At 39.5% G+C, this 24,119-nt stretch overlaps 3 protein-coding genes across 4 annotated transcripts in view; 2 read left to right on the top strand and 1 right to left on the bottom strand.

Annotated features, from left to right (window-relative positions):
* Window positions 1–19: 19 nt before the first annotated feature.
* Window positions 20–11,943, bottom strand: ppp1r12c (protein phosphatase 1, regulatory subunit 12C). Of its 2 annotated transcripts, none has more exons than XM_035660625.1 (17): window positions 11,584–11,943; window positions 10,334–10,508; window positions 10,106–10,236; window positions 9,659–9,777; window positions 7,460–7,619; window positions 7,188–7,332; window positions 6,999–7,073; window positions 6,822–6,901; window positions 6,558–6,670; window positions 6,391–6,479; window positions 5,255–5,385; window positions 4,948–5,035; window positions 3,253–3,370; window positions 1,877–1,992; window positions 1,378–1,430; window positions 524–563; window positions 20–288 (listed from the first exon to the last, which is right to left on the bottom strand). In XM_035660625.1, exons 1-17 carry the CDS (start codon window positions 11,790–11,792, stop codon window positions 157–159), a joined length of 1,974 nt encoding a protein of 657 aa, XP_035516518.1. In that variant the 5' UTR covers window positions 11,793–11,943; the 3' UTR covers window positions 20–156. The 2 variants fall into 2 exon arrangements, with proteins under 2 accessions (XP_035516518.1, XP_035516519.1); XM_035660626.1 differs by having other exon boundaries at window positions 23–288; window positions 6,391–6,458; window positions 11,584–11,942.
* Window positions 11,944–13,704: 1,761 nt separating this feature from the next.
* On the top strand, window positions 13,705–16,881 carry LOC118327248 (nicotinate-nucleotide pyrophosphorylase [carboxylating]-like). The gene is made up of 4 exons (XM_035660537.1): window positions 13,705–14,416; window positions 15,162–15,472; window positions 16,345–16,476; window positions 16,600–16,881. Exons 1-4 carry the CDS (start codon window positions 14,017–14,019, stop codon window positions 16,807–16,809), a joined length of 1,053 nt encoding a protein of 350 aa, XP_035516430.1. The 5' UTR covers window positions 13,705–14,016; the 3' UTR covers window positions 16,810–16,881.
* A 1,615-nt stretch (window positions 16,882–18,496) lies between these two features.
* zmp:0000001082 (integrin alpha-M) overlaps window positions 18,497–24,119 on the top strand; it is a 17,495-nt gene continuing 11,872 nt past the window's right edge. Inside the window, exons 1-6 of the mRNA XM_035659533.1 lie at window positions 18,497–18,615; window positions 21,076–21,193; window positions 21,507–21,598; window positions 22,649–22,731; window positions 22,843–22,957; window positions 23,344–23,351. Coding sequence (XP_035515426.1) covers window positions 18,567–18,615; window positions 21,076–21,193; window positions 21,507–21,598; window positions 22,649–22,731; window positions 22,843–22,957; window positions 23,344–23,351 — 465 coding nt within the window. The 5' untranslated portion in view covers window positions 18,497–18,566. The remainder of the gene's footprint in view (window positions 18,616–21,075; window positions 21,194–21,506; window positions 21,599–22,648; window positions 22,732–22,842; window positions 22,958–23,343; window positions 23,352–24,119) is intronic.

Genomic DNA, 24,119 nt, shown 5'->3' with positions numbered 1-24,119 from the left:
GCTGCTGTCCACATTCACACACACACACACACACACACACACACACACACACACACACACACTCCTTGTTATGCTGAGTCAGACAAACACCAGCACCCACATAGCATCCCTCTGTTAATAATGTCACACACGCACGCTCACACACTCTTAAAAAGGTCAGCTGTAGCAGCAAACCTGCCGGACCTGTCGGACTTGCTCCAGCTCCACTTTGTTTTGGCTGAGCAGCAGCTCCATCTCCTGCAGCTTGTCCTTCAGAGCCAGGTTCTCCTGCAGTACTTTGAAATACCACTAGAGAGAAACAGACACACATAACACAGACCTTCAGAACCTGATGATAAATGCTTCATATGTGCATGGTTGATGCCACAGTACAGCCTATCGTTCTAGAATTTCTCTCTAGATCCTGTCGAGTATCATTCCTGTCCTGGTTTGTCTAGATCTCAGATATAACTCACTTTCAGCCCTCAGGTGTGTTTTTAAGGACTGTGTGAGCTTTACTGTGAAAAGAGGGGCAGACACGTACCGTTCTGTAGTCAGCTGACGAGTCTCCCAGTTGACTCTCACTGCAGAGACACATTGGAAGCTTTTAAAGCCCTGACAGAGAATCCTCCACACCAACAACACAGTGATATACATTTATAAAGCTAAACATGTATCTTTATTTCCTGGGAATAATACTAAGGTTTTGTTTACTTCTTCATGGCAAATACAAACTCAAAGTACACAGTCAAGCATTAAACCGTCTTCCCCTGCGGCTCTCAGACCTTCAACTTAACAGCCTTCAAGTAACACAAGTCATAACATGATCAAATACCCTAAATCCTAGATTTTTAAGAGGGGAAAGAAAGGTAGAACAGATGCACATACATTCATTCCATTGTCTTGGCTTGTCTCTGGAATGTGTGAAATTACAAAAAACGTCAGAAAGAGGGGAAAGCATACTATGCAGAAATAGTAGTCCGTTGCCGTTTGTGAAGGCACCTTCTGCCGAGCAACATAGAGCATGATTGAGGAGATTCGCAAACCAGCAAATCAAATGTTTGTTTTTTTTAACAATGATTTTTTATTTTTTTATTTTTTTACACTAGAGTGGTTACGTTTTAAAGTCCAAATAATCATGGCCAAACCTCAACACAAGCCTGCAGGAAGGTGCCGTATTTATGGCTTGTTATGGAAGCACTGTAACCTGGTTGCTGTGTTTGAGTCCCAATCTCAGACCCTGAGATTGATGACCAGGCAGAGGTCAGGGTCACACATCCCTACACACCTCTAGTGGTCATAAAGGATTATGTTTGTGAGTTTATACTCTTTTAGGAAAATCTTACATAGTATGCCTTTAAGGACTGAAATCAAACACACAAGATTAAAAACACTTACTTCGAAGTATTGTTGCGGTTTGTGTCATCCAAATAAGCATCGTCATCTTCATTCTGAAATACAAAAGATTCACATTGTCAGTGCAACACAGGACTGCAGTTCCTTTTTTTTTTTTAGGACAGCTTAAGATGGACAGGAAAGGGAGAGAAAGAGAGGCATGTGCAGCAAACGGCCACTTGGTTTCAAGAGCCTGCCAGTCTTGCAAACATTTTACTATAAACATTAGTCATCATGACTTCCAGTCAGTGAAGTTCTTATCTTGTAAGAGAAAAGTGTGTGTGCGCTTATGACATATTCAGTTATAGTACAACAAAGAGGAAGTCAGCTACCCTTTCCCTTTCCCCTTCTTTTAGTACTCACATACAGCTGACAGAATAAAGGAACTGGTTTGCTAAAACCTGCTGTAAACTGTAAATCTGCTGTGGCCAAAAATCTTCTTCCTGACTGCCACTGAGCTCTCTGCCAAGTTTGCGATGATGTATGGTTGTGTCGTTCTTACCTCTCCACCTGGATGAACAATGCCAGTGGAGCGTCTCTCCCTCCTCCCTCTCCTCCTGTCCTTCACCCCCAGACGCTTCTCTCCCTCCGGCTCCTCCTGCTTCACCGGGTCTGTATCTGAAACATATGGAGGTTAACAGAACTTTAGGTTGACTCAAAAATCTAACTAACTACATGCCACTGTGGAGATCTAAAGGAGAACGATTAATACCATATAGGAAACACACTTATTTCCGTGAGGCTGTGGCTCGGTTCGGGATTCATCTAAGCAACTATGCCAGGGTTTGTGCTGGTTTAAAAAGGTTACATTTAATACTATTTTAGATCTTTTTAACACCATTGTAAGTGCACTTATTTCACATACATACTGGCAAAAAAATAAGACAGATATGAAGGAAAATCAGTATTGGTTCCATGTCAGTTTTGTTTTGTAGTTGTTACAGTATAATTAATACTAATCTTTCCCAAAAACACATTTAAAAGCAAGAAAAAAAACAACGCAGCTTCATATAATTAACATCTACTTCATTTATCCAGATCCCTTTAAGACCCCACGCCAGGTACATTAGTTTCCAAATTACTTAACTTTTAGGAAGCGGTCTTATGTTGTTGTACATAAACAAGTAAACATGAACAAAATGTTATTTTTGGCTTTGTGAATAAAACAGGTTAACTGATGTGTTTATTGGGTTAACTGAGGCTGATGGTGTCAACCAGATACTGTACATCACATGTGAAAATGGTCAGTTCCCCATAAAAAACAAAAGCAAAACAAGGGTGGAGTGTGGGATTGTATACTCTCAAGATGTATGCAACTCATAAGAAAATGCATACATAGTAGCCACCCTGCCAGATAAACCGCACCGAATGCAGCAATAGCCTTTAGAGCCCATGTGAGAAAACCTCACTTCCTGAAACACTCCACCCAAAATCTACATCATGTTTTTATCGTTAGTCTTGTTTTACAGTAAACAGAAGAATTCCTTTTGGAGAATGCCTCCATTTCTAGATTAAGAGCTAGAGAAAATCAGTAGAGAATATTTACCACGCTTTATTAGTGACCATGGTCACTCTGTTTGCTACCAATGCTGCAACGATTAGTTGAGTAGTATTGATGCTAACTATTTTAATAATCGATCAATTGTTTTGAGTAATTTTTTTATCCCTAACCCAAACACCTTAGGTTTTGGACATTTCATGGACCAAACAACTAATTGATTAATCAAGAAAATGATTGACATTTTAATTGAAAATAACCGTTAACAAGGAGCTGTTCAGACATTTTGCTCCAAAAAATCTCCAAGGAGTGGGTAGTGAATTTTGGAATCCACTGTAATCTATTAACAATATATTTTGTAGCATTTTATCCTCATTCACCTCTTTCAGCAGGCGTGACAGTAACAATGGGGCTGACAGGCTGGATGTTGCGGGGAGGTGGATCTGCGGTTTTAGCCACAGTCTTCTCTGCTTCTTTTAAGTCGGTAAGAGTCACACCCTGCAAGCACAGAGCAAAGACAAAACAACTCAGCGGCCTTAAGTTGCACCCAGAACTCAGCAGTTTCTCTCCATCGAGAATGAAAAAACATTGATGCCATGCATCATCTGCACCGCGGTAGGCGTGCAGCATGACGCTGCACTTACAGTCACTGAAGTCGTAAAATAAGCAGGTTAACCACATCATTACTCAGTAAATTATTCACTCTATTCCACTTTAACTGTGTTCAGGTAGGTTAGCTTTCACTCAGAATCATAACATAACAATCTGTTTGCTGAAATGTTTAATTATCCACAGCATTGGCACCTCTAATGCACATTAGTGAGATTTTTACACCAATATGAGAATCAGCCACTAAAAATAAATGGTGATAAAAATAGTGTTTGACTTTAGCAGTCACATGCATGACTGTCAGTCTAACTGACTAACTAATATAGCTTCTTATACCCAAAGCTAAGCTAAGCGTGCAGCACAGTGTAAAAAGGTAGTGACATAATTTCGAGTATGTGACTATATGATGCAGAAAAAGGATTTACACAGTAACTAAATGATTCCAGGTCCCTGGCACTGGAAAGGGAGACAGAAAACTGAATACAGACAAGTATGACTGTAAAGATGCATTTAGTTTAGACCCCTTTGTAGACAGTATGGGTGCCCCCAAAACAGTTCTGAACTGGAGTCAGTTCTTTGTAAGATCTTTGTAAGTCCAGTTGAAATCACATTTAGTGAATTTTCAAAAAATTGTTTTTTAAATAAGAAGTGTTTTTGGGGTATTATCAGAAATGCTTTTTTACATCTCAGACGGCTTTAGGGACGTGTCAGTGTTTGATTGACAGCTGCTGGCATGCTGCCAGAGGGCTTGTGTTACACCATAGGGAACGAGAGACAAAGTAAATAAACTAGCCTCTATATCAGGCGCAGACAGTGTGTTGTTAGTGGTATTGAAGAGGAACACCAGCATTTAACCAACCTGAAGTGACATTAGCAGCTACATTCACACTCTGTTTAATGTGCTGCAGCTGAGCAGCTACCTGGCTTTCTAGCCTGCAATACACTCTTCCCCAGTGAAGGTTTGTTTGTTGGCTCATTCATCAAGCTAACGTTACAGTGCAGTAACAGTCTGTCTGTCTGCTCTGCCTATGATAGAATACTGACGTCACTTCTTTATGCAAGATTTAATGTGCTGTATCAAAATAAGTTTGTAAATAATCTACATAGATGGATTACTCCAAACTAGGGGGATCTGGTTCATTTATTGGTAAAAACCAGGGAGTGAGAGTCTGCGTTTGCTCCAGGGCGGGGCTGAGCTCCTCCACCACACGCACACACAGTGAGCAGCAGAGAAGCTGCAGCGTACAGAAGCGAGATAACATTTTACTTGATATGACGACACTATGCCTGTTACTGTACATGCAATAGAAGAGCAAAACAACAAGTAAAAGAAAAGAAATCCATGTTTTCTTTTTTTTGTCTGCAGTTTCCTACTCACTGCTGGTATGTTTTAGCTTTAGAGTTCATTAGGCTAATAGCTACATGTTCAAAATCCTAAAAAAATACCCATCCTAAGAAAGCAGTACCTGTGTTGAGCGGCGAGACTGCCGCAAAAGCCGAGAGCGAGCTTTCCTCTGAGACTCAGACTCTTCGTCTCTTACTGGAGCCTGGAATCTAAAGGCAAAAAAAAACATCCACAAACAACATATTACACAAATATTACATACATTTCAACCGTTAGGGGCCACCCTGCATCTGAATGAAATTATAGAAGCAAAATAAACGTAATTTTTTTTATATAAATATCACAGAACAGTTTGGGTGAAGTAAAAATGAACTGGTGTGAAAAACTAATATTTTTGTGGTCCTGTTCAAAACACTGTTGTTTCTTACTTGCGCCTGTCAGCATTGGGGGTGTTGGGGCTCTCAGCCGCAGCATCCCTCATCTGAGGAGTGGGTTGGACTCTGGCAGTGCGATTTGCCTTGTCCTGCTCCTTCTCCTCCTCATCTTTCTCCTCTGGTGTCTGAACCACATAAGACAAGAAAAAAAGGCCAGAAGTTTAACTGTCTGCAACAGAAATTTTGATCAAAATATTCATCACCCCAATTACTGTCAGCATATTGTACACATGAGTCTGTTTAGTCAACATGCTTTAATCCAGACCAAAAGCCTTCACATCTGAAGTTATGACACTTCTTGATTGGGGATGTGTCTAAAACGTCTGTTGAAATGCTGGGTGTGCCGGCAGTCATGTGGGCTGAAGCTCTCAGATCAAAATAAACTGATAGAAACTGAAAAGTATTCTGACTGAAATGCACGTACTTCCCCATTAGGGAATATATATTTATTGGTTTATTGGAATATTTTTTTTTTTATTGCTGTTGGTTTTGAAGTTGCACGTATATTAGACCTTTCTGGTGTCAAAGATCCACAAACTGATACACATCAGGCCCATATTTTATAAGAGTTATTCCACAATTAGCTCTACTGTAGATCTGCAGATTAACCGTGTGAAGTGTAAAACCTATGAACAGAATAGTCACCATAATAATCTAATAATAGGTCTTTTTTTATGATGATATTGATGATATTCTTAGTATTGTTCTTGGTCATTCTTTGTTCTTTACACCATGTGTAAGAAAACTATTTGGTTAGTACATAAATTAAAAAAATTATCAATATAGAGCGGCTAAATTTCCATCTAACCAGCATGCAAATTTGGGGTGTTGTTTTTTTTAAAGGAACTTTTTCAGATGAGATGTAATGATGTCATGCACTTATTTTTAACACCTATCAATTATTCCCAATGTCTATCCTGTGCAGGGAGATGTGTTTTGAATATCGAGGATAGCAGCAGAAAAAGTTGTCTCAGTCATGTTAGTTGGCGTTTTCAACATTAGAACTTAAAAAAAGTGTTTTCATTCCCCATTTAGTTGGGTGAACTATTGGGTCTCTGTAAATAATGTTATAAGAAGTACGGCCTAGACCTGCTCTATTGACATACTAGATTAGGCCGCCTGATTTGTACCTTGTCAGCAGGGCTGATTGTGGATGTGGTCACACTCTCAGTGTCTGGACTGGATACAGTAGAGCTTTCTGGGAAAATAGAACCAACATCTTTTGGATTCAGCATAATTACATTGCAGAGTATACATAAAACATCCAGTCAAACTATTAACACAGTGGCTGGTTTACCGGGGCTGCTCTCTTTCTCCTCACTCAGCTCCAGGCCTCCCGAAACACCCCGCTCTTTAGACTGGTCCTGCACGTTCATCTTGTCTTTACTGCTCATCCTGCACACTGAGCTCCTGAAAGACACGAAATGCAGACAGACATTGGCACTAAGTGGCCTCATAGGATGACACTGCCCAAGGAGACTTTTCAGGAGGTTTTTTAGTGTTCACAATTAAAAACATTTTCAATTGTGAAGAATGTGCAGAGTTACAGGTGGATACTAACCGGCGCCGCTTGTTTTGTGCGTTTGCAGCTGTGGAGCCTTGTTGGTTTTGCCTGTCCAATATGGACTGTTCATTACGCCACTAACAAAGGCAGAGAGAGAAAAGCAGCTGTCAGTATTCTTCAAAATCACATAAAGTAAATGCATAGAATACTACGAAAAGATAGACACTTTCTCACATTGGCCTGTTTCTGTGATAACTCCTCCAGGAGCTCCTCAACGCTTTCATCAGCTACGTCGAACGGTGTCTGACCCTACAAAGATTATTTCAACATGAAAAACAGGATGATAGATTTACAGGATAACATTCTCCTATAAAATGTCAATACCAACAGTCATGATAAATGTGGGGTTTTTTTTGGCCTCACCGCGTTGCTGCGGGCCTCCATATTGCACAGCTGTTCAGCCAGAATTCGACAGGCTTCCCCCTGACCCCAGTGTGCTGCAGCATGGAGAGGCGTCCAGCCATCAAAGTCCACAGCTGACACATCCAGCCCACACTGACACAGTATCCTGGACAACACAACAGCAAGGTGACAACAGTGGAAGACTAAATATAGAAATCCTATAGAATATAATAGCAATTCTAAGTTCAAATGTAATACAATATCCATTATGGAAAACGTCAGGAGATCCTAACTTGAGGGCCTCTAGGTAGCCTTTGGCAGCAGCCACATGCAGGGGGGTGGCCCCGGTCCTGGGGTGTCGTACATCAGCGGGAAGACCCTCATTCAGCCAGGTTCGGGCGTCTGTCATGATCTGCTCCTCCTCCAGCCGCTTGGCTGCCTCCAAGTCCACACCTGGACACAAAAAGAGCATGGCAAATACATGAGTCCTTTGTGTTATAGTCTACGGTATGAGGCACACAGCTAATTATTATTAGGGATACACGATATATGGTTAATATATTATTGGTCGACATCCCCCTGTTCTGCTCTCTATGTCGGTCACCATTTGACTGAGGGCGGGGCTGAATTTTAATTCAGTTTAATTCTTGTCGACTTGGATGCCACAAGACTGTTTCAGGTAATCATTAATTAGTCTAACAGAATGTAAAGTTATTCAAATGTTTTTAAAGCCTTGCATGCTTGTCAATAAGGAGAACATTAATATTATGTTATATTATATATATATATTTTTAAACTGATGTCATTACAAACAAGTTTGCACTAAATTAATGTATTCTTTGTTCTCAAAATGGTGAATGGTCTTAAATACTGGTGTTGTATTAGTATCCGTTATCGTATTATACATACAGCCACACACAAAAGAAATGTTTGGTTATTGGTATCAGCCCTGATATTGTATATCGGTGCATCTCTAGAAATTGTGCTTCCTCTTTACAGCAGGGTTTGAACTTCTCGTTTAAGATCTCTTTTTCAATTCTTGACGCAACTGTTTTCTCACATTACGCAACAAGTGCAGTGCCTTCCACAAAAGGATGTCATGAAAATGTGTACCATTCACACCATCTTTTAGGGTCGGGCGATCTGGCCAAAATAATATCACAATCTATTAAATCAATATCACGAGCCACAATCTAAATTGTGATCTTTTATCTAAAGTTTGAAATGAAGTTGTAAACACAAGCCAAAAGCTAATAAATAATAATCATAAAATAACACTTTCAGATACTCACAACTCAATTGCATTATTAACATTACGTCACCCAAGCAAGAGCTATGTGAAGTCATTTGTAATAATAAATCCCGCAATCTCTAAGTTCTGCCTGAAAATTAGGTTGTGGATGCCTTAGCTCTAACCTGACTGTGCCAGATGGTTTACTACACAGAACCATCTGGGAAGTTATCATTGGAACCTGTTCGGAAAAGGACAGGCACTTTCAAAAAATACTTGGCAGGAGATTGGATCAATCTGTCTATCATGGGTGAACTTCAACCGATCAGATGACTGAACCATATAACGTAGTCAGTCTGGAGAGGAGTGAAAACATCTTTTTCATGGAGAAAAGCCTTCAGTGCCGTTCAGTAGAGAAATACTCTCCAACTATGATATAACTGATGCTAGCAGCATCTACACTAACCTCTATGTGCCCACACACGAAGAACACTTCCTCAAAAGACGATGATTGGTCCGGCACCATGCAGTTTGGCCAAAAACAAATAGATTGAAGCGAGAAAGATTCTCACCCACCAAGGTTACCTTAGATGACAATTTCAATCTAAAATCGTCAGATTGCCCACCCCTTCCATATGTAAATAGTTATCATGTCTCCCGGCTCTCTATTAGGGCCAGCTTTCACCCTGCCTTTGAGTGTGGCCATTTGGAACAGGTAGAAAAATATTTTCCTCCCAATGTGATTGGATGACTCGTCATACCCAATATTTAATTTCAAGCATAACCCTGCTTTAAATCCTCTGACCTCCAGCCCGGGAACTGCAAATCAACACCCACCATCATTGAGGATGTTCCAAACACGCCTGGTTGATATGGTTGGTAATAGTATGGTCATCATTATCAAGACATTACTAAGGATATGTTTATATATCATAATATGATAAAGTTGCATGACATAATCAAACTGATGAGTAATATTAAATGGTGAGCACTGTGTGTCTGGGAACGACCCCACACCCTTCTGGCACACAATAAGCCAACCATGAAAAGAAAACTCTTACTTAATGTTTTCCATACATTATTCAGCAATGGTAATACAACATCCATCAGGGTGTTTTTATTTAGCTCAACAAACATACATTAAGATGTAACATATGCTGTTGATTCAACAGAACATGCTCTGGAAAGAAAAAACACATTGCCCCAGATTAAGCCCAAACACATGATCAAACTGGGGTAGTTGTCAAAGAACAGCACTCACCTTGTCTCAGGGTGTAATCCTGGAGAAGGGACTCAGTGGACTCATCCAGAGCAATGTCCAGAGGAACGTCACCATCGCAGTTCACAGCAGAGAGAGACGCACCTCGCTGCAAAAGGAAACTGATAATACAAACATGGACAGAGTGAGAATCCATTTAACAGCACTAAAAGTATTATTCATAGGTAAAGAATAAGAGGCTGTAGCAAAAAAAGAAGCATCAATTGTTTAATCATTTGAGCTGCATGTGTTTGTGTGCCAGGCAAGCCCACTCATGCCTTAGCTGACTTGTTGTCCTGCCAAACACGACAACAATGTTAGTATTGTTGAATGCAGAAATACTCTGGCACCCGCGCTACCTTCTGGCATCCCCAAAGTGACAAAGAGTACTGTATTTCACAGCTGTTACGCTGTTCTATTATGTTAACTGTAGAGACATATACTACACACTCTACAATGTCCCGGTAACCGCAGGAGGCAGCAACATGCAGCGGCGTCCATCCCTCACTGTCAACCTGGTTCACATTGGCATTACGCTCCAAAAGGAAGGACACAATCTCCATGCTCCCATCTATGCAGGCCTGTGTAGAAGGAAATAACGCAACGGTAAATGTTTCTCCTTCATCTCAGCATCAACCAGTAATTTTAAGTAAACCTCAGGAGGAGAAACTTCCTCACCTGGTGGAGAGCAGTGATACCATCTGCATTGGAACAGTTGATAATTTCTGCTACATCTTCCCCGTTTGTCATTTTGGTCTCTTTGGCCTCCTTCAGCATCGCCTGGGCCTCCTCTGTGTCCCCGCTGGCACAGGCAGCCAGGAACTCTGCAGCCCTGTCAAACCTTACCCTTTTCCTAAAGACACAGGATACAGGCAGCTAGATGACTTTACTGCTTAGCTTTTATAGCTGGTTTGCCAATTTAAAAATAAGTAACATGTTTTGTAACACCATTGCACTTCATCCAAGGAGTAAAAAAAACAAAAAACAAACACACTTGCAAAAGCCCTGTATGAAAAACCTTTGTGATTTGATGAGAGGGGGGATGAGTAACAGAAAAACAGTGGCAATATTCTATAGTTTTGAAACGGCCAAGAAAACCCTTAGATAATACCCTAAAACAGCTCGGTACTGTATTGCAAATGGAACCCAAACAGGAATAAATGAATGGATGTACTTTTTGGAGACTGTTGTCAGCAGCAGACTTGGTGCACTAGTGATTAATTAAGCCAGCGTCTTTAACAATGTTTGGACAATGTTCGAAATGTATGGACAGAAATAAGTTCTATCGGACTTTGAATATACAGGCAATACTTGCTGTAAGATCAGTTGATCGGTGGTTTTGGTTTCCTTGTGGGATTTGTTAACAGTGAGAAAAAATAACACAAGATTTAAACATGGTCAGGTCTGAAGCCATAGTTTTTTGTGTTGTCACACTAGTGTCCACTCAGTGTTGGTGAGGGTCTACTTGCGACCACTCTTAGCTTGGTGTCATCGTAAATGTTGACTCTTTGTCGCCGATATTCATACTGTTGCAACATGTGTGACAGGTGGACCTGCCACAAAAGCTACTGTAATCTTAGACAATGTTATCAAACTGAAAACCAATCAGGTAACACATACCAATTGCTACCTAGCTGGCTAGCTAGCTAGCTAACACAAACACTCCAAACTACGGCCTAAGAAACAATTGACCACTGACAGTTTCAACACAAACGAAACATTATGAGCTTCAATAAACAGTATATGTTATTCAGCAGCTGGGGGGCTACAGTAATGTATTGTGAGATGTTTCTGTAATTCAGTCCACCCCCTCTCAGAGCCCACGCACAACATTCCTCCTTTAGCATCTCCTCAGATGTTTAAGCTAAGCTAGCTGGCTGTTAGCTGGCCCATGTAGTGAAGCTGTCTGACAGGAGATGTGTCCTTACCGTCGTTTGAGGAGGGGGCTGGTTTCATCTCTGCCCACAGACACTGGCTGGTCCGTCGGTGGCTCGCTGAGCTCGGCCTCCGGTTCCCCTGCTCCGTTCTCGGCATCGCCCCGCCACCTCCGCCTGGCCACGGCCGACGCTTTGTCGGTGAAGGAGCCGGCCCAGCGCTTCAGCTGCTCCCGCCGCTTGGCCCTCGCCGAGTCCCCCATTATTTATCCGAGGAGGACTGTGTTTTTAAAAATAAAACATTCAGTGGCAGAGAAAGACACACCCTCCATGTGTATACTTTCACTTCCTGGTTCTTGCTCTGGATGTGGCGGAACGATTCGGCTCGTGCTCGTTGGCGTCGGGAGCGCGCAAAGCTGCTCTGATTGTCTGACGTCACCACGGCTGCTCTGTTAGACCCATTGTCAGTGTATGTAAGAGACCCCGGGGCAAATACAGTGACCACTACACTTCCTGTTATATGTTTAAATTGTATCCACAATGAAAGCAAATAGATCCCAAAACTGATTAATAACAAGACTATAGCAGTAGTAATAGGACTATTGGTAACACTTTCTAAGGCGCCTTTTATGAACGATTTATGAACATTGACTTCATTAAAGATATATTAAGATATATAAGATATATATATAAGACTAAACACACTTTTAGGTTCCCAGATTATGGAAAATCTCTCTGGTTGGTGAGTTATTAATAGTCAAGTCATTAATAAAAAGGTCACAAGTTTACTTTTTAATAAGCCATCAGCTCTGTAGGTTGCAGGTTTCTCACTGTCTAACAAGTCAAAGGTTAGGAAGTCATCTGCAGTCTTACATGTTAATAAGTAATTACATAGAGGTGATAATAATAATGTGTTAAGCCTGCAGTTGTAAATGTTAAGAAGTTGTTACCGTCCAAATGCTCGGCAGCTTTTTTCAAGAAGGAACTTCCTTCTTATCAGTGGCTTCTGAATTGGTCAAATAAATAAATAAATAAAAGGCAGTAAGTGTGGTGCAAATCCATTCCTCTCACTTCTAGCACTGCTCCTCCTGAGCTTGTGATGACTGCTATCCCGAGGCTGAGACAATCTGCATTTACAAAGTCACCACAGATGTTTAAAAAGCACCAACCTGTGACTGTAAAACCAGTGCTGATGTTCATTTGGTCTGCTGCAGATTGAGTTGTTTTTATTGCTTTGCACATGGTTGGTGTTGCAATAACTTTCCAGTGCATAGTTAGCACACTGCTGAGAGATGGAGGCCCCAAAAATGTCCCAATCACTGATGTAAAGGCAATTTCAGGAAACAGGCAGATACAGGCTTGTAAGCACAGTGCCACAGATGAAAACTATTACACATAATATACCCAATTTATCACAAATTTGTAATGCAATAGAGTTGTATATAGTAGGTTTTCATGCACAGTCTGTGGGTTAGCAGGTCTACAGCAGTTTATGTATGTTGCTCTGTTGCACTGACTTAAGACTTTGAATTTACCTCAATTCATTTTTCCAAATATGCACTCTGGCCTGTGAATCAGCCTTGGTTAAAACAATCAATGTTAAGCCTTGAGTGCTAATGCTTAGATAGCATATAAACATTCCAACATGGACACAGGGTCAAATTCCATGCCACATTTCTCCTGTGGCTCTGTATGCTCAGCACTACAACTCTAGTCTGTGACCAACAGAGAAAGGAGAGTCACTGATGAAAGTAAGTACCAATATCTCATTTGCATTAATTTGTTCTGTTCCAATTGTGCTTGTAATTATTTCTTGTGTATTAGTAGAGTACCTAGTTGTATCTGACGATGCAGCTGAAGGCCATAACATCTGGGGCTCAAGAAATGTTTTCTTAAAAATCTTGAATCTTTTAGGTTTTTAAAATAACTTTGTGTCATTTACTCTCAGTCTCTCTGACTGGACTGGCAAATCAATGGCGCAAAAGATCTATCACTGGGGAAATATTACCATCTACTGTATGTCCACCCAACATTATAATGGGGAGTTTTTGTTTGTGTGTGCTGTGTTTCATTCAGTTGTTCACCTCAGTGAGCAAGCTGGCTCGCTAACTATCTTATGGACTATGGACTGTGAGTCAACCTCAGCTGTTTTTGCCTCTTTTTAGGTGGCAGGAGTGAAAATGAGTCATCTTTTTCTGGTTTCAGTATGATGAAGATAGTTAAGAACAATTTCTTAGGAAAACTATCATGTTTTTCCCAATTAATGTACAGATTTTTAGGCTGTCTATTATCTCAATTGACTTGATAAACAGTGCATATAGCTGCTGTAAATGGGGGAAAAAATCTCAGAACCCCTAGATTTGGACTAAGCCCTGATGGTTAACAACATCTGATTTCTGCTTTGGCTTCTACAACTCTTCTACTGTCAACCTCTTCTGGAAAGAGATAAAGTGAGAGGAACAACTGAAATCTATCATCTTCAAACACATGGCCCAGTATTATCTGAATCACAGTTATCGACAGACAAGAATGCACCTTGAGAGTTGTTTGACTGTGTTATTTGCTTTCACTTCCTGCTTTCATGTCAACTGGCACAATAAATCATGGATTTCCTCCATTCACACAGGTTTCAGAATGTCTCCGCCCTCACACACAGCAGCACTCTCGATCCCACCACACACTCTGACCCGGCTGGCACGAGAATGGCTGGCTGAGGACACACCAAACTTTGACCCGGCGGGAGTGTGTGTGGGGTCACAGGAGGTCGAGGCCAGGTTGCTGTGTAAAATACCACACAGCGTCCTGGCAGGGATCCCCTTCTTCACAGCGGTGTTCACTGAGGTCGGCTGCACCGTGGACTGGGTTTACCAGGAGGGAGCTGAGATCGGTAGGCATTGCACGCCTTCTTCCATAGCACAACAGCTAAAGAACAATGGACTATTTTTTGTAAGTATGGTTGTTGATCTTAAACTCTTTTAATATAAGATCTTATAATCGTATCAATTCTAATGAAAACATTTCAAACACTTTAGACCAAACACAGACTGCTGGCTGAAAAGATCTGACAAATGTGAAACCACAGGCAAGACACTGTTAGCTTAACTTAGTTATTAACCTAGCTTAGTTTTGCATACGTAAAAACTAAAAGTAGTGGGTAACTGCTAGCCTGGCTCTGTCCTACAAGCAGCTCTAAAGCTCAAAGATGAAAATGTAAAATTCTTTTTGTTCAGTGTGTGCAAAAACCAAGAAAACAAATTGTAGTTTTATGTCACTGTGCTGTACCAAGAAATAGTCTGTAAGTTAATTATACATTTAGACACATTTTTACACTGTACTCTCTTTTACTTAGATGCAACAATATTCAATCCAACATGAAGGTTTACATTAAGCTTGTTAGACTAGGAATGTTGGTGTTTGTCAGTGTATTTTCATTCATACGACCTGATGTAAAAATAAGAACAAAAACAGCATTATTAGGTTATTTGGAGTTCCTCAGTATTAATTGGAGAGCTTTAGAAAACACTAATTTAATGTTGATTCATCAGCTCTAAAGTAAATAAATAAAAGCACTGGAAATTTTGCAGGGCTCCATTTGATGTCAGCCCTCCACTGTCATTATCTCACCTCCACAGGTCCAGATGCCATCACGCTGACAGCTGTGGTGAGAGGCCCAGCAAGGTGCCTCCTCCTTGGTGAAAGGCCGGCTCTCAACTGCCTGGCACGGGCCTCAGGGATCGCCACCCGTTGTTCTCAGCTCCAGGCGATGGCAACAGCCAAAGGCTGGCATGGAGAAGTGGCTGGCACACGCAAGACCACCCCCGGCTTCCGTGTGGTGGAGAAGTACGCCATGCTGGTTGGCGGTGTGTCCATGCACAGACAGGACCTGAGTGGAATGGTGATGCTGAAGGACAACCATGTCTGGGCATCAGGAAGTATCACACAGGTGGGCGTCCATAGCCTTTTCCAATTCATTGTTTGTTCATACAGTTTTTATAATATATATATATATATATATATATATATACGCAGCAAAGGGCCACAGTTCGGATTTATATAAAATTTCCTGGAAGTCCATCCCTTAGTTGTTGAGATATTCCACTTGAGGCCAACAATGTCAGTGAGGGGGTGCATAGGAGAAGAAATAAGGGGATTATCAAAGTCACAGTGGGTGAATCCTAAATGACAATCCATTCAACAAACTGACCAAAAGACAGTCAGACATTTCCATCTTGGGTCCATGCTGTTAGCATGCATAATAAAAACTACATTCAGATTGCTCAGCTCCATTGTTCAAATGTGGATCTTAAATCTAAAAACAGTATTCAGTAGTGGTTAAATTTAACAATTAGGTATTCCGTTCCATATAAAATGGAATTATAATGGCCTTTCTTTTCTGAATAGTTTTACAAGCATATAAAGTAATTAAAGTCTCACAGCAAAATCCATTTATATGACTGCTATGCATAGAATAACAACATGTTACCAGTATTTATCATTTTGATGGAATATTATTTTAAACTATTCCCTCAGAATAATAAACAGTCTCTGAGTTGAACATTGCACTTTCAATAATACTTGTCCCTTCAACATAACTAAGTGGTCAAAATTCACAGAAAATAGCCTTCCTCTTATATATATAGAGGTGTATTTATGTATATTCAAATAGTCTCGTGTGAACAGACCAACAATAGAGGCAGTAACTTTAGTAACAGCTTGATCAAGTCTGACAGCTGAGACTGAGATCTGTCATAATTTCAATTGTGCTCACAATGCATTCATCAAAAAATACAAAAACCAACCCTGTTTGTTCCACAGGCCGTGAAAGCTGCACGGTCAGTATGTGGCTTCAGCAGTAAGATTGAGGTGGAATGCCGCTCTTCAGAGGAGGGCAGAGAGGCGGCTGCAGCTGGAGCAGACATTGTTATGCTGGACAACTTTCAACCTCAGGTAAAGAATATTAAAAGAACACCAGCCTAGGTCATTTCTCATTTTCATTGCCTGGTTTGTACTCACTCCGCCACTTAACCTCTACATGAAATAACTCCCCCTCCCCCCCCCGCTCATCTACAGGAGCTCCATGTTGCAGCTCGAGCACTGAAGGAGGAGTTCCCAACTTCCCTGATAGAGGCCAGTGGAGGGGTGACTCCAGAGAACTTGGCTATGTATTTCTCCCCACATGTGGACATCATTTCCCTGGGCTGCATAACACAGGGATGCCCAGTTGTGGACTTTTCTCTCAAGGTTCAAAAGCCTGTTGCTCACTCAAGCCTCCAGGAATGATGACCATCAGACAGTCCCAGACTGATTGAATGAGAAAATGTTGGGTCCTGATAAATAAAAGAGACATTTTTATTAGGGTGTTAATTTTTTCCCCCAGAACAACTGCAGTTACAGTGGCCTACTGGTGCTTGAGAAATAATACACATCCTGTTCCCTCCCTGTGTCATCAGTGATAATGATCTACGGAGGATATAAAACTAGACTGTACTTGCTATTCTATCGAGGACATGTAGGCCAAATGGCACTTTCGTGTAGTTCTTGCAAAGCTGTAATACCAAAGAGGAACAACAGTCACATGTTTAAACTAAACAGAGACTAACAGAGATATTACAAACATACAGAATAAAAGGAGAATAACACAGGTTGGCAGGCAACTTATTGTATGGTCATATATGTTGAAGGATTGATTCAAACAAACATTTGGGTGCAGCAGAAGTAAGCTGCAACTCAGCACAGCGACAAATCATCTTCCAAAATTAATTTGTCAAACGGATTAGCAAACAACAACCTATTTATACATCCAGCAGACACAGTTAAACATTAGCATTCATTTGGAGTCATATATCTGGTCACCTGAGAGACTGAAACTGAGAAAAATGGCTTTAAAGTTTGTTGACTGGCCAGCCAAATGTGTTTTATGTGGAATGGAGGTTATGTGCTTATTACATATGTATTATCCAAGTAATTATTATAATAATATTTTAATTTAAAAAATCATGATCAACTATTTGATCTATGACCCCAAAAATACAGATACTGCTCTCTGTCTTTATATTACCATAAACAGATATGTAGGTAGTGCAAAGCAAGAGTGCAGTAACTACAGTCTGAGTGTCTTCTTCCTGACTAAATCTAAATCTAACTTGATGTTTATTATTAAATCTGTATTTCTTGTGTCATGTGTAACATGTTAAGTTGAAATAGATGGCTAGTTAAGAATTAAAGTATTATTTTGTGAGGTTTAATTAGCACAGTAATACTTTGTCCTGGGCACCGTAAATATCTCCCATCTAGAAAATAACAAACACATGAAACATTTCTTGAAGGAACTTCCCACAGTACCCAAAATGCACTATTTTCTGCCATTCATAAAAAATAAAAGAAAAATGTATCAGTAATATAAGCAGCTTCCCCTTCTAACATCATTGATGATCTCATAGATTGCATAACAGGCCCACAGAGAATAAATACTGTATGTAGAGGGTCCAAAATGTTGTGCTATGCCCATGTCCAGTGGGATACAAAGAGGTTGACCAACCACTTGTGGCCATTTTGAAAAATGTTTGATTATGGCCCAAAACAAATATTGGGCCATCATATCATCAATATTTGCTCCTAATATATCTATCAACACATCTGCCAAATTTGGTGCCTTTATTACAAAAACAGTTGTTATGATATGCTGAGCTACACTGCCCCACTGTGAGACGTTTGTGCTAACATTAGACCTACGTTTAATTCAGCTCTGATAAAGGGGGGTCTTCAACAATCACCACAGTCCTCATACTCCAGTCTCCTTTTTCCTTCATGAAAATGTAAAATAAGAAAAATAAGTATACAATGAAGGGTTTTGGAATTACCAAAGAAAAGGGGAAGCATGTGGGAAAAGATACATTTGCTGAGAGCCTTGCTGTGAGAGCAGAAGTGTCACAACCACCTGCTACGGAAACGCCTTCATTTGAAAGCACAGGAAGTATTGCAGACACTTCTCAAAAAACACCACCAGCACTGTTATCTGAAAGAAGATTGATGTGAAGATGCATGGGCAGAGTCACATCTTCCTGCTCACCTACATGGTGGCTGTTGGTAAGTTCTAAAATTTTGCTACATGTTACGTAATTAATGTGACAATCTCTATGCTTGATGCTTTATGTGAGTGGGGAAATAAATCAAGGCTGAAACCCTTAAGAGATGTAAAATGAGAAAGCAGTAGCATTTCTGAAGTTGTAAAAACATCATATTTTACTGTTGTATTATTATTATAGTAGTATTATTGTCTATAATATATGTTTTAAGTTCGAAACCTCAATTTAAATGTACAGAAACTGTGTCAATGCAGAGTGCAAAAACTCAGGAAATCTATCATGGTGTGCTAAGATGGGTAGTCCGACCACGAACGCATGTTAGAAAAAGTTTCAATCGTCATCCTGCTTTATGCAGGTTTGTATCTTCAAGTTAAGACATTACAACATTAATTCAATAATGTTTTCACTAAAACATAAACTACTTTTACAGAGGAAATGATGCATAGAGAAACATGAATTATTCAGAGTAACCCGGAATTTATTTTTAAAAGAAACAAATTGCCTTTGAGGTATTTTTGTTTTTTAGGCAAAACGTAAGTTGGCCTCAGTTGAAGTAGGGTGGTGGAAAAGAGGTGGATATTAGTCAGCAGTGGAGGAAGATTCAGATCCCTTAATTAAGTAGAAGTACCAATACTACACTGTAAAAATACTCCATTGTAAAGGAGAAGAGGAAAAAATACCTCTGTAATTCTGTTATAGGTTATATTATATCTTTAGATTATTAGAACTCAAGCATTAATGTTAACACAGGATTTTACTGTTGTAGCTGGTTGACGTGGAGCTCATTTTGAACTATTTTGTATAGGACTGTAAGTAATGATTGTTTTAATTATGGATTAATCTGCTGATTATTTTCTCAATTGACTAACTTATTGTTTTGTAAAAAATTCAGAAAATAGTGAGAAATGCCATCAGAGCCCAAAGTGACACCTTCACAATGCTTGTTTTGTCCAACCAATAGTCCTTTGGGTTTAATTTATTCACAATAAATTAAAATATTGTAAATATAAATATAAATATAAATAAAGCAACAAATTCTCACATTTGAAGCCAGAACCATGTTTTTGCAATATGTAACTAAAGCTGTCAAATAATTTAAGTAAAAAAGTACATATTTCTCCCTGAAACGTAGGGCAGCAGAAGTGTAAAGTGTCACGAAAAGAAAATACAAAGTACCTCAAAATTATATTTCAGTACAATACTTGAGTATATGTGCTTAGTTACATTCCACCACTGCAACTAAAGGAGGGATTGTTTTTGTGATTTAGGCGATTTGTGATTTGAACTGACTGAATATGTTCTCAAAACTATAGACTGTGACTGAGAGAGCTGAACACACTTTATTCTGTATTAGCTGATTTGTTTGGGCCCAAGGGGGCAGCACAACAGGCCGTAAACACAAAACTGATTATCTGGGTTTTAGGTCTGGTTTGGTCTCCACCAACTCCTGTGGAAAATAGCTGTCTGTTTAGCTTCTAAATGTTCCACTATGTTCACCAGCTAGTTGCTAACTTTGTCTGATGTTTGGTGCTGGGAAGTTACAGTGACTCACAGTGGGTTTTCACAGCTTTACAGCTGCCTGCTATGGTTGGAAACAATAGTGAGACAGAACATTTGCAGGTTGTTAAACCAAAAGTAGGAGCTGAAAGATGCTAAAATGCTCCGTAGAGCTAATGATTATGACCTACTCCTTTCACATTACACAAAGACATCTGATAAAAATTATTAGCACAGCTTTAAGCAAAAACGTCTCAACTTATTCATGCATCACCCACAAAAACGGCAATACATTAATCACAGAACCACTGCAGGTCATCCAACAATGGGGGACACTAAATTATGATTTTGGTGAAATTGAAGGAAGGTCAATAACAATGAAAGATAGTTTTGAGGAGAAATAAGGTTTGTTTCAGTTTTTTTCTGCCTTGATCAGGGGACTGTTTATAGGTGTTGGGGAGTACTACTGAGTGTATAAAAAAATGTTGTATGTCTTTTATATATTCCAAGCCATAATGCCAAAAATTTGGGGTTGTGCAGAAAGAAGTGCCAGACCTCTCTAGCCCACTTCTCATCTCTGCTTGAGATAGTGGCTCCAGGCTACATTAGCTGTTAAAAGCATAACACACCCGAATCTCTGACCGTCGGCTATCAAGTTGCATTATGGGTAACGTAGCACCAAGTTTTGTGTGTTAAGTTCTTGAAAAAGTCAGTCCTGGTCCAGTACGCAACTTATACAGTGTGATGTACGAACTTAAAGCCACCAGTGCCCATCCACTGAGAATGGACTTTACACAGAAGTAGGAGACATCTCGTGTCCAGCAGGAAAACTTAAGAAAAACAGAAAAAAAACATTAGACACACAATATTGTTCCTAGCAGATTATATGTTGCAATACATGTCTGGAGGGGATCTTTAAATAATCCTAATCTTTAAAAATGTGGTCTTCTCTCAAACATTGCAGCAATCCCTGTCTCTGTGGCTTTCAACATTGATGTGACAGATCCTCATGTCTATACTGGAGAACAAAAAGATTTCTTTGGTTACAAAGTGCTTCAATTCATATCTGGCAAAAGCAAAGGGTAAGTTTGCATTTACAACTTGATGGTTCTGTTGACATTTAGCATTGCTGTCAAAATCGTTATTACATATTTCCTTTTGCGTGGAACTTTATTGCTGATAAAAGAGTTTTCTTTAATCACCAGAAGCTCTTCGGAGAAGTAACACTTTGTGGTTTATCACTTTTTATGATCTAACATCCTGTTGGTTATGTTTCTGTGGCGTCACAAAAAGGTTACTCTGACAACCTGGTTACAGCAGCAAAATAGGTTTACTTTTATGTCAGGCTGGCCACCAAATTGGTTAAGTAACCATGGTTGTTGACCTCATTCACAGGATAATTGTTACTGCACCTCTGCGCTTTAATGGATCTGGGGGAATATGCAAACTTGACCGAGACCAAACCCACAACTGCTTTGAACCTGGAGGTAATCTTATCTTATATAAATGCAGTAACTCAAGTCAATATTATAAAATGAATCCCACTATTACTAACAGGGAAAGTACAGTTTCCAACAATGTAGAAATACATCTTTACTAGTCTGGTGTGGCTACACATTTTGACAAACAAAGGCAGGTCTCAATTAGACGCCTGGTCTGGATTTTATAGAAATCTTTTGGATGAATAAAACCTCTTAAAGCCCACTGGGCTGCCTGCTTGAGTGAATTCTAAGATGCTTAAACCTTTGTCAATATTGAAACACGTAGTTTCATCGACTGGATTCAATCGTTTAAATAAATAAGTTTATAGTATTTCCCATCATTGCTGAACAAGAATTTTGTACAAAAGGAATTACAGGCCCGTCCTATATAGAGGCTTATTACAAATAAAGGCAGGTTGAGTTCAGTGACTAAAGCAAATAAAAGCCCAGGCTATTAAATTAGGTTTTATGATATATATAATATAAAATGGAGACATTTCATTATGTAGCTCAAGATTTGTGTGAATTTTTAATGTGTAACTAAACCCCTACATTCTGTGAGCTTGCAGCAAATAAAAAAAAATACAGCAGAGGATGGCACAGGAGAATCATATAAGGGGCATGGCCTTGTGGTGGGGTGTGTGATGTAGAAGGTGACACTGACATGAGTTACAGACTCACCACCACTCATAGCACCAGGAAGACCCTAGTCATAGCTAACTGAGCCATGAGCAGCTGGTGTCAGACTGTCTGTGTCTGCGCTCGAAACACAAAGAGTTCACTGTAGCTCTGACAGTCACTAGAAGCATATTCACAGCCACTGTAAACGTTTCTGCATGGTACCTGTGTTGTAACATTAGCTAAGTTAGCAGGTCAGAGAGGCTAACTCTTAACTTTCAACCAGTACAGGGAGGTCACTATGCAAATTTATATCACAATATGTCAAATTCCAGAATCGATCAACAACACTGAATACCCATAGGTTTTCAGCAGAAAAAAAAGGAGTTTGGGTGTTTAGTTACTCTTTAAAGTACTAATCAAATTCTACTCTTGCAGAAAGTCCTCTCAAAAATTCCACAATACAAGTCAAGCACCTTGGCCTGTCTATAGCTGAAGACTCCAGACGCTCCCAATTCACTGTAAGAAAATCACAAAGCTCAATTACACATTCTCTGTGATATTTTTTCAAAGTTTTGAGCAAAATAATTTAATATGATCAAATTTCTTTCACCTCTTTTGTTGGGATCTAGGTTTGCAGTCCAAGTGTAGCCCATGAATGCAATGAGAACTCCTATGTGAACAGTGTGTGTTACAAGATGACGGATGACCTTAAGCAGCTCTCCTCTTTCACACCTAATTTTCAAGGTAAAATACATTAGTATGATTTTCTCCATCTCTGTGGTTATAACATTTCTTGCAATAATCAATCTGTCCATCTTGCAATCAAGCATGTGTTTGTCCTCACTAAATATTCTTTACAAACTTTTACTCTGTATATTTTTTTCAGAATGCAAATGCAACCAAACCGACAGTGGAACTCGTTATCTATTCTGATGGAATCAGGACGTATGACTCAATCAGAGTTCAACAAAAATAAAATTTATTATTATGTGGATATAATGAACAAAGCTTATGAAACATACAATCAAGGTCACTGGCACTACTGCAGCATTAAAAACACTGATTTATTAGTTATATTTATATTTACATAATCATATGAATACTCGTGTTATGTTGTATGCTTTTTTCAGTTTGCGCAGTTCGTTCCGCAATTACAGGAAGTGTTTGACTTTCAAAGACTATTCAGCTGGTAGTGCTCTCCAATAAACTAATGAGAAGGACATATGAGGAGTCATAACCTAATACACACAGAGCACTCAACTTTGTTTGTAAGTTCACCTCAATTAAACAGTTATAACTTAACATTTTCTTAAAAAACTGAACACACTGCCACAGATATATCTTAAAGAATATGAGCTTTTTATTTGTTCAAGTAATATTTATACATATTTTATAGTAAAGTTTAATGTATGAAATTATATAACCTATATGTCAATATGTTCTACTTTACAAATCCTGTTAAATTTCTTTCAGGGAAGAAATCTTAAGAAAACCCAGATGCAGGCGCCTCTCCTGATGCAACTTAAAGTGTGGTACTAAATCACAGAGGAGATCCCAGGTGATTAGCGACAAATATGGAATACTAAAAAATTATGGATTATAAAACCATTAATTCCTTCTGTCATTGGGGTAAGCTTGTGATATGGATTACACGTGTGTGTGTGTGTGTGATTGTCGGAGAGGAGAACAATAGTTGAGATATGTTTTTACAGAATGGAAACATTTTATTTATTAAAGCCAATGAAAGTGGATCAAAGTCGTTTTGAGATTTTGTGCAAAAACTTTCTTGTTTATTTTACTAACATCAGACTTTGAGGACTTCAATAATGCTTCAAGCAGCATTTCTGGTTTCAGGTCAAAGATTGCTTAATCTGGATAAAATTGAAGGCCACTTGCTTATCTCTTC

This window comes from Morone saxatilis, unplaced genomic scaffold, assembly GCF_004916995.1.
Source record: "Morone saxatilis isolate NCDOM2014 unplaced genomic scaffold, NCSU_SB_2.0 Contig17, whole genome shotgun sequence".
NCBI classification, from domain to species: domain Eukaryota; kingdom Metazoa; phylum Chordata; class Actinopteri; family Moronidae; genus Morone; species Morone saxatilis.
The sequence above is the reverse complement of the archived record's forward strand: the minus strand, read 5'-3'. Positions and strand labels throughout refer to the sequence as shown.

Coding starts and splice junctions, on each gene's coding strand:
- ppp1r12c (XM_035660625.1), bottom strand. CDS start 11,792: ATGGGGGACTCGGCGAGGGCCAAGCGGCGGGAGCAGCTGAAGCGCTGG. Junction 7,333..7,459: donor GGCTACCTAGAGGCCCTCAA/GTTAGGATCTCC, acceptor TGTGTTGTCCAG/GATACTGTGTCAGTGTGGGC. Junction 6,902..6,998: donor TATCACAGAAACAGGCCAAT/GTGAGAAAGTGT, acceptor TGCCTTTGTTAG/TGGCGTAATGAACAGTCCAT.
- LOC118327248 (XM_035660537.1), top strand. CDS start 14,017: ATGGCCCAGTATTATCTGAATCACAGTTATCGACAGACAAGAATGCAC. Junction 15,473..16,344: donor CATCAGGAAGTATCACACAG/GTGGGCGTCCAT, acceptor TTTGTTCCACAG/GCCGTGAAAGCTGCACGGTC. Junction 16,477..16,599: donor TGGACAACTTTCAACCTCAG/GTAAAGAATATT, acceptor GCTCATCTACAG/GAGCTCCATGTTGCAGCTCG.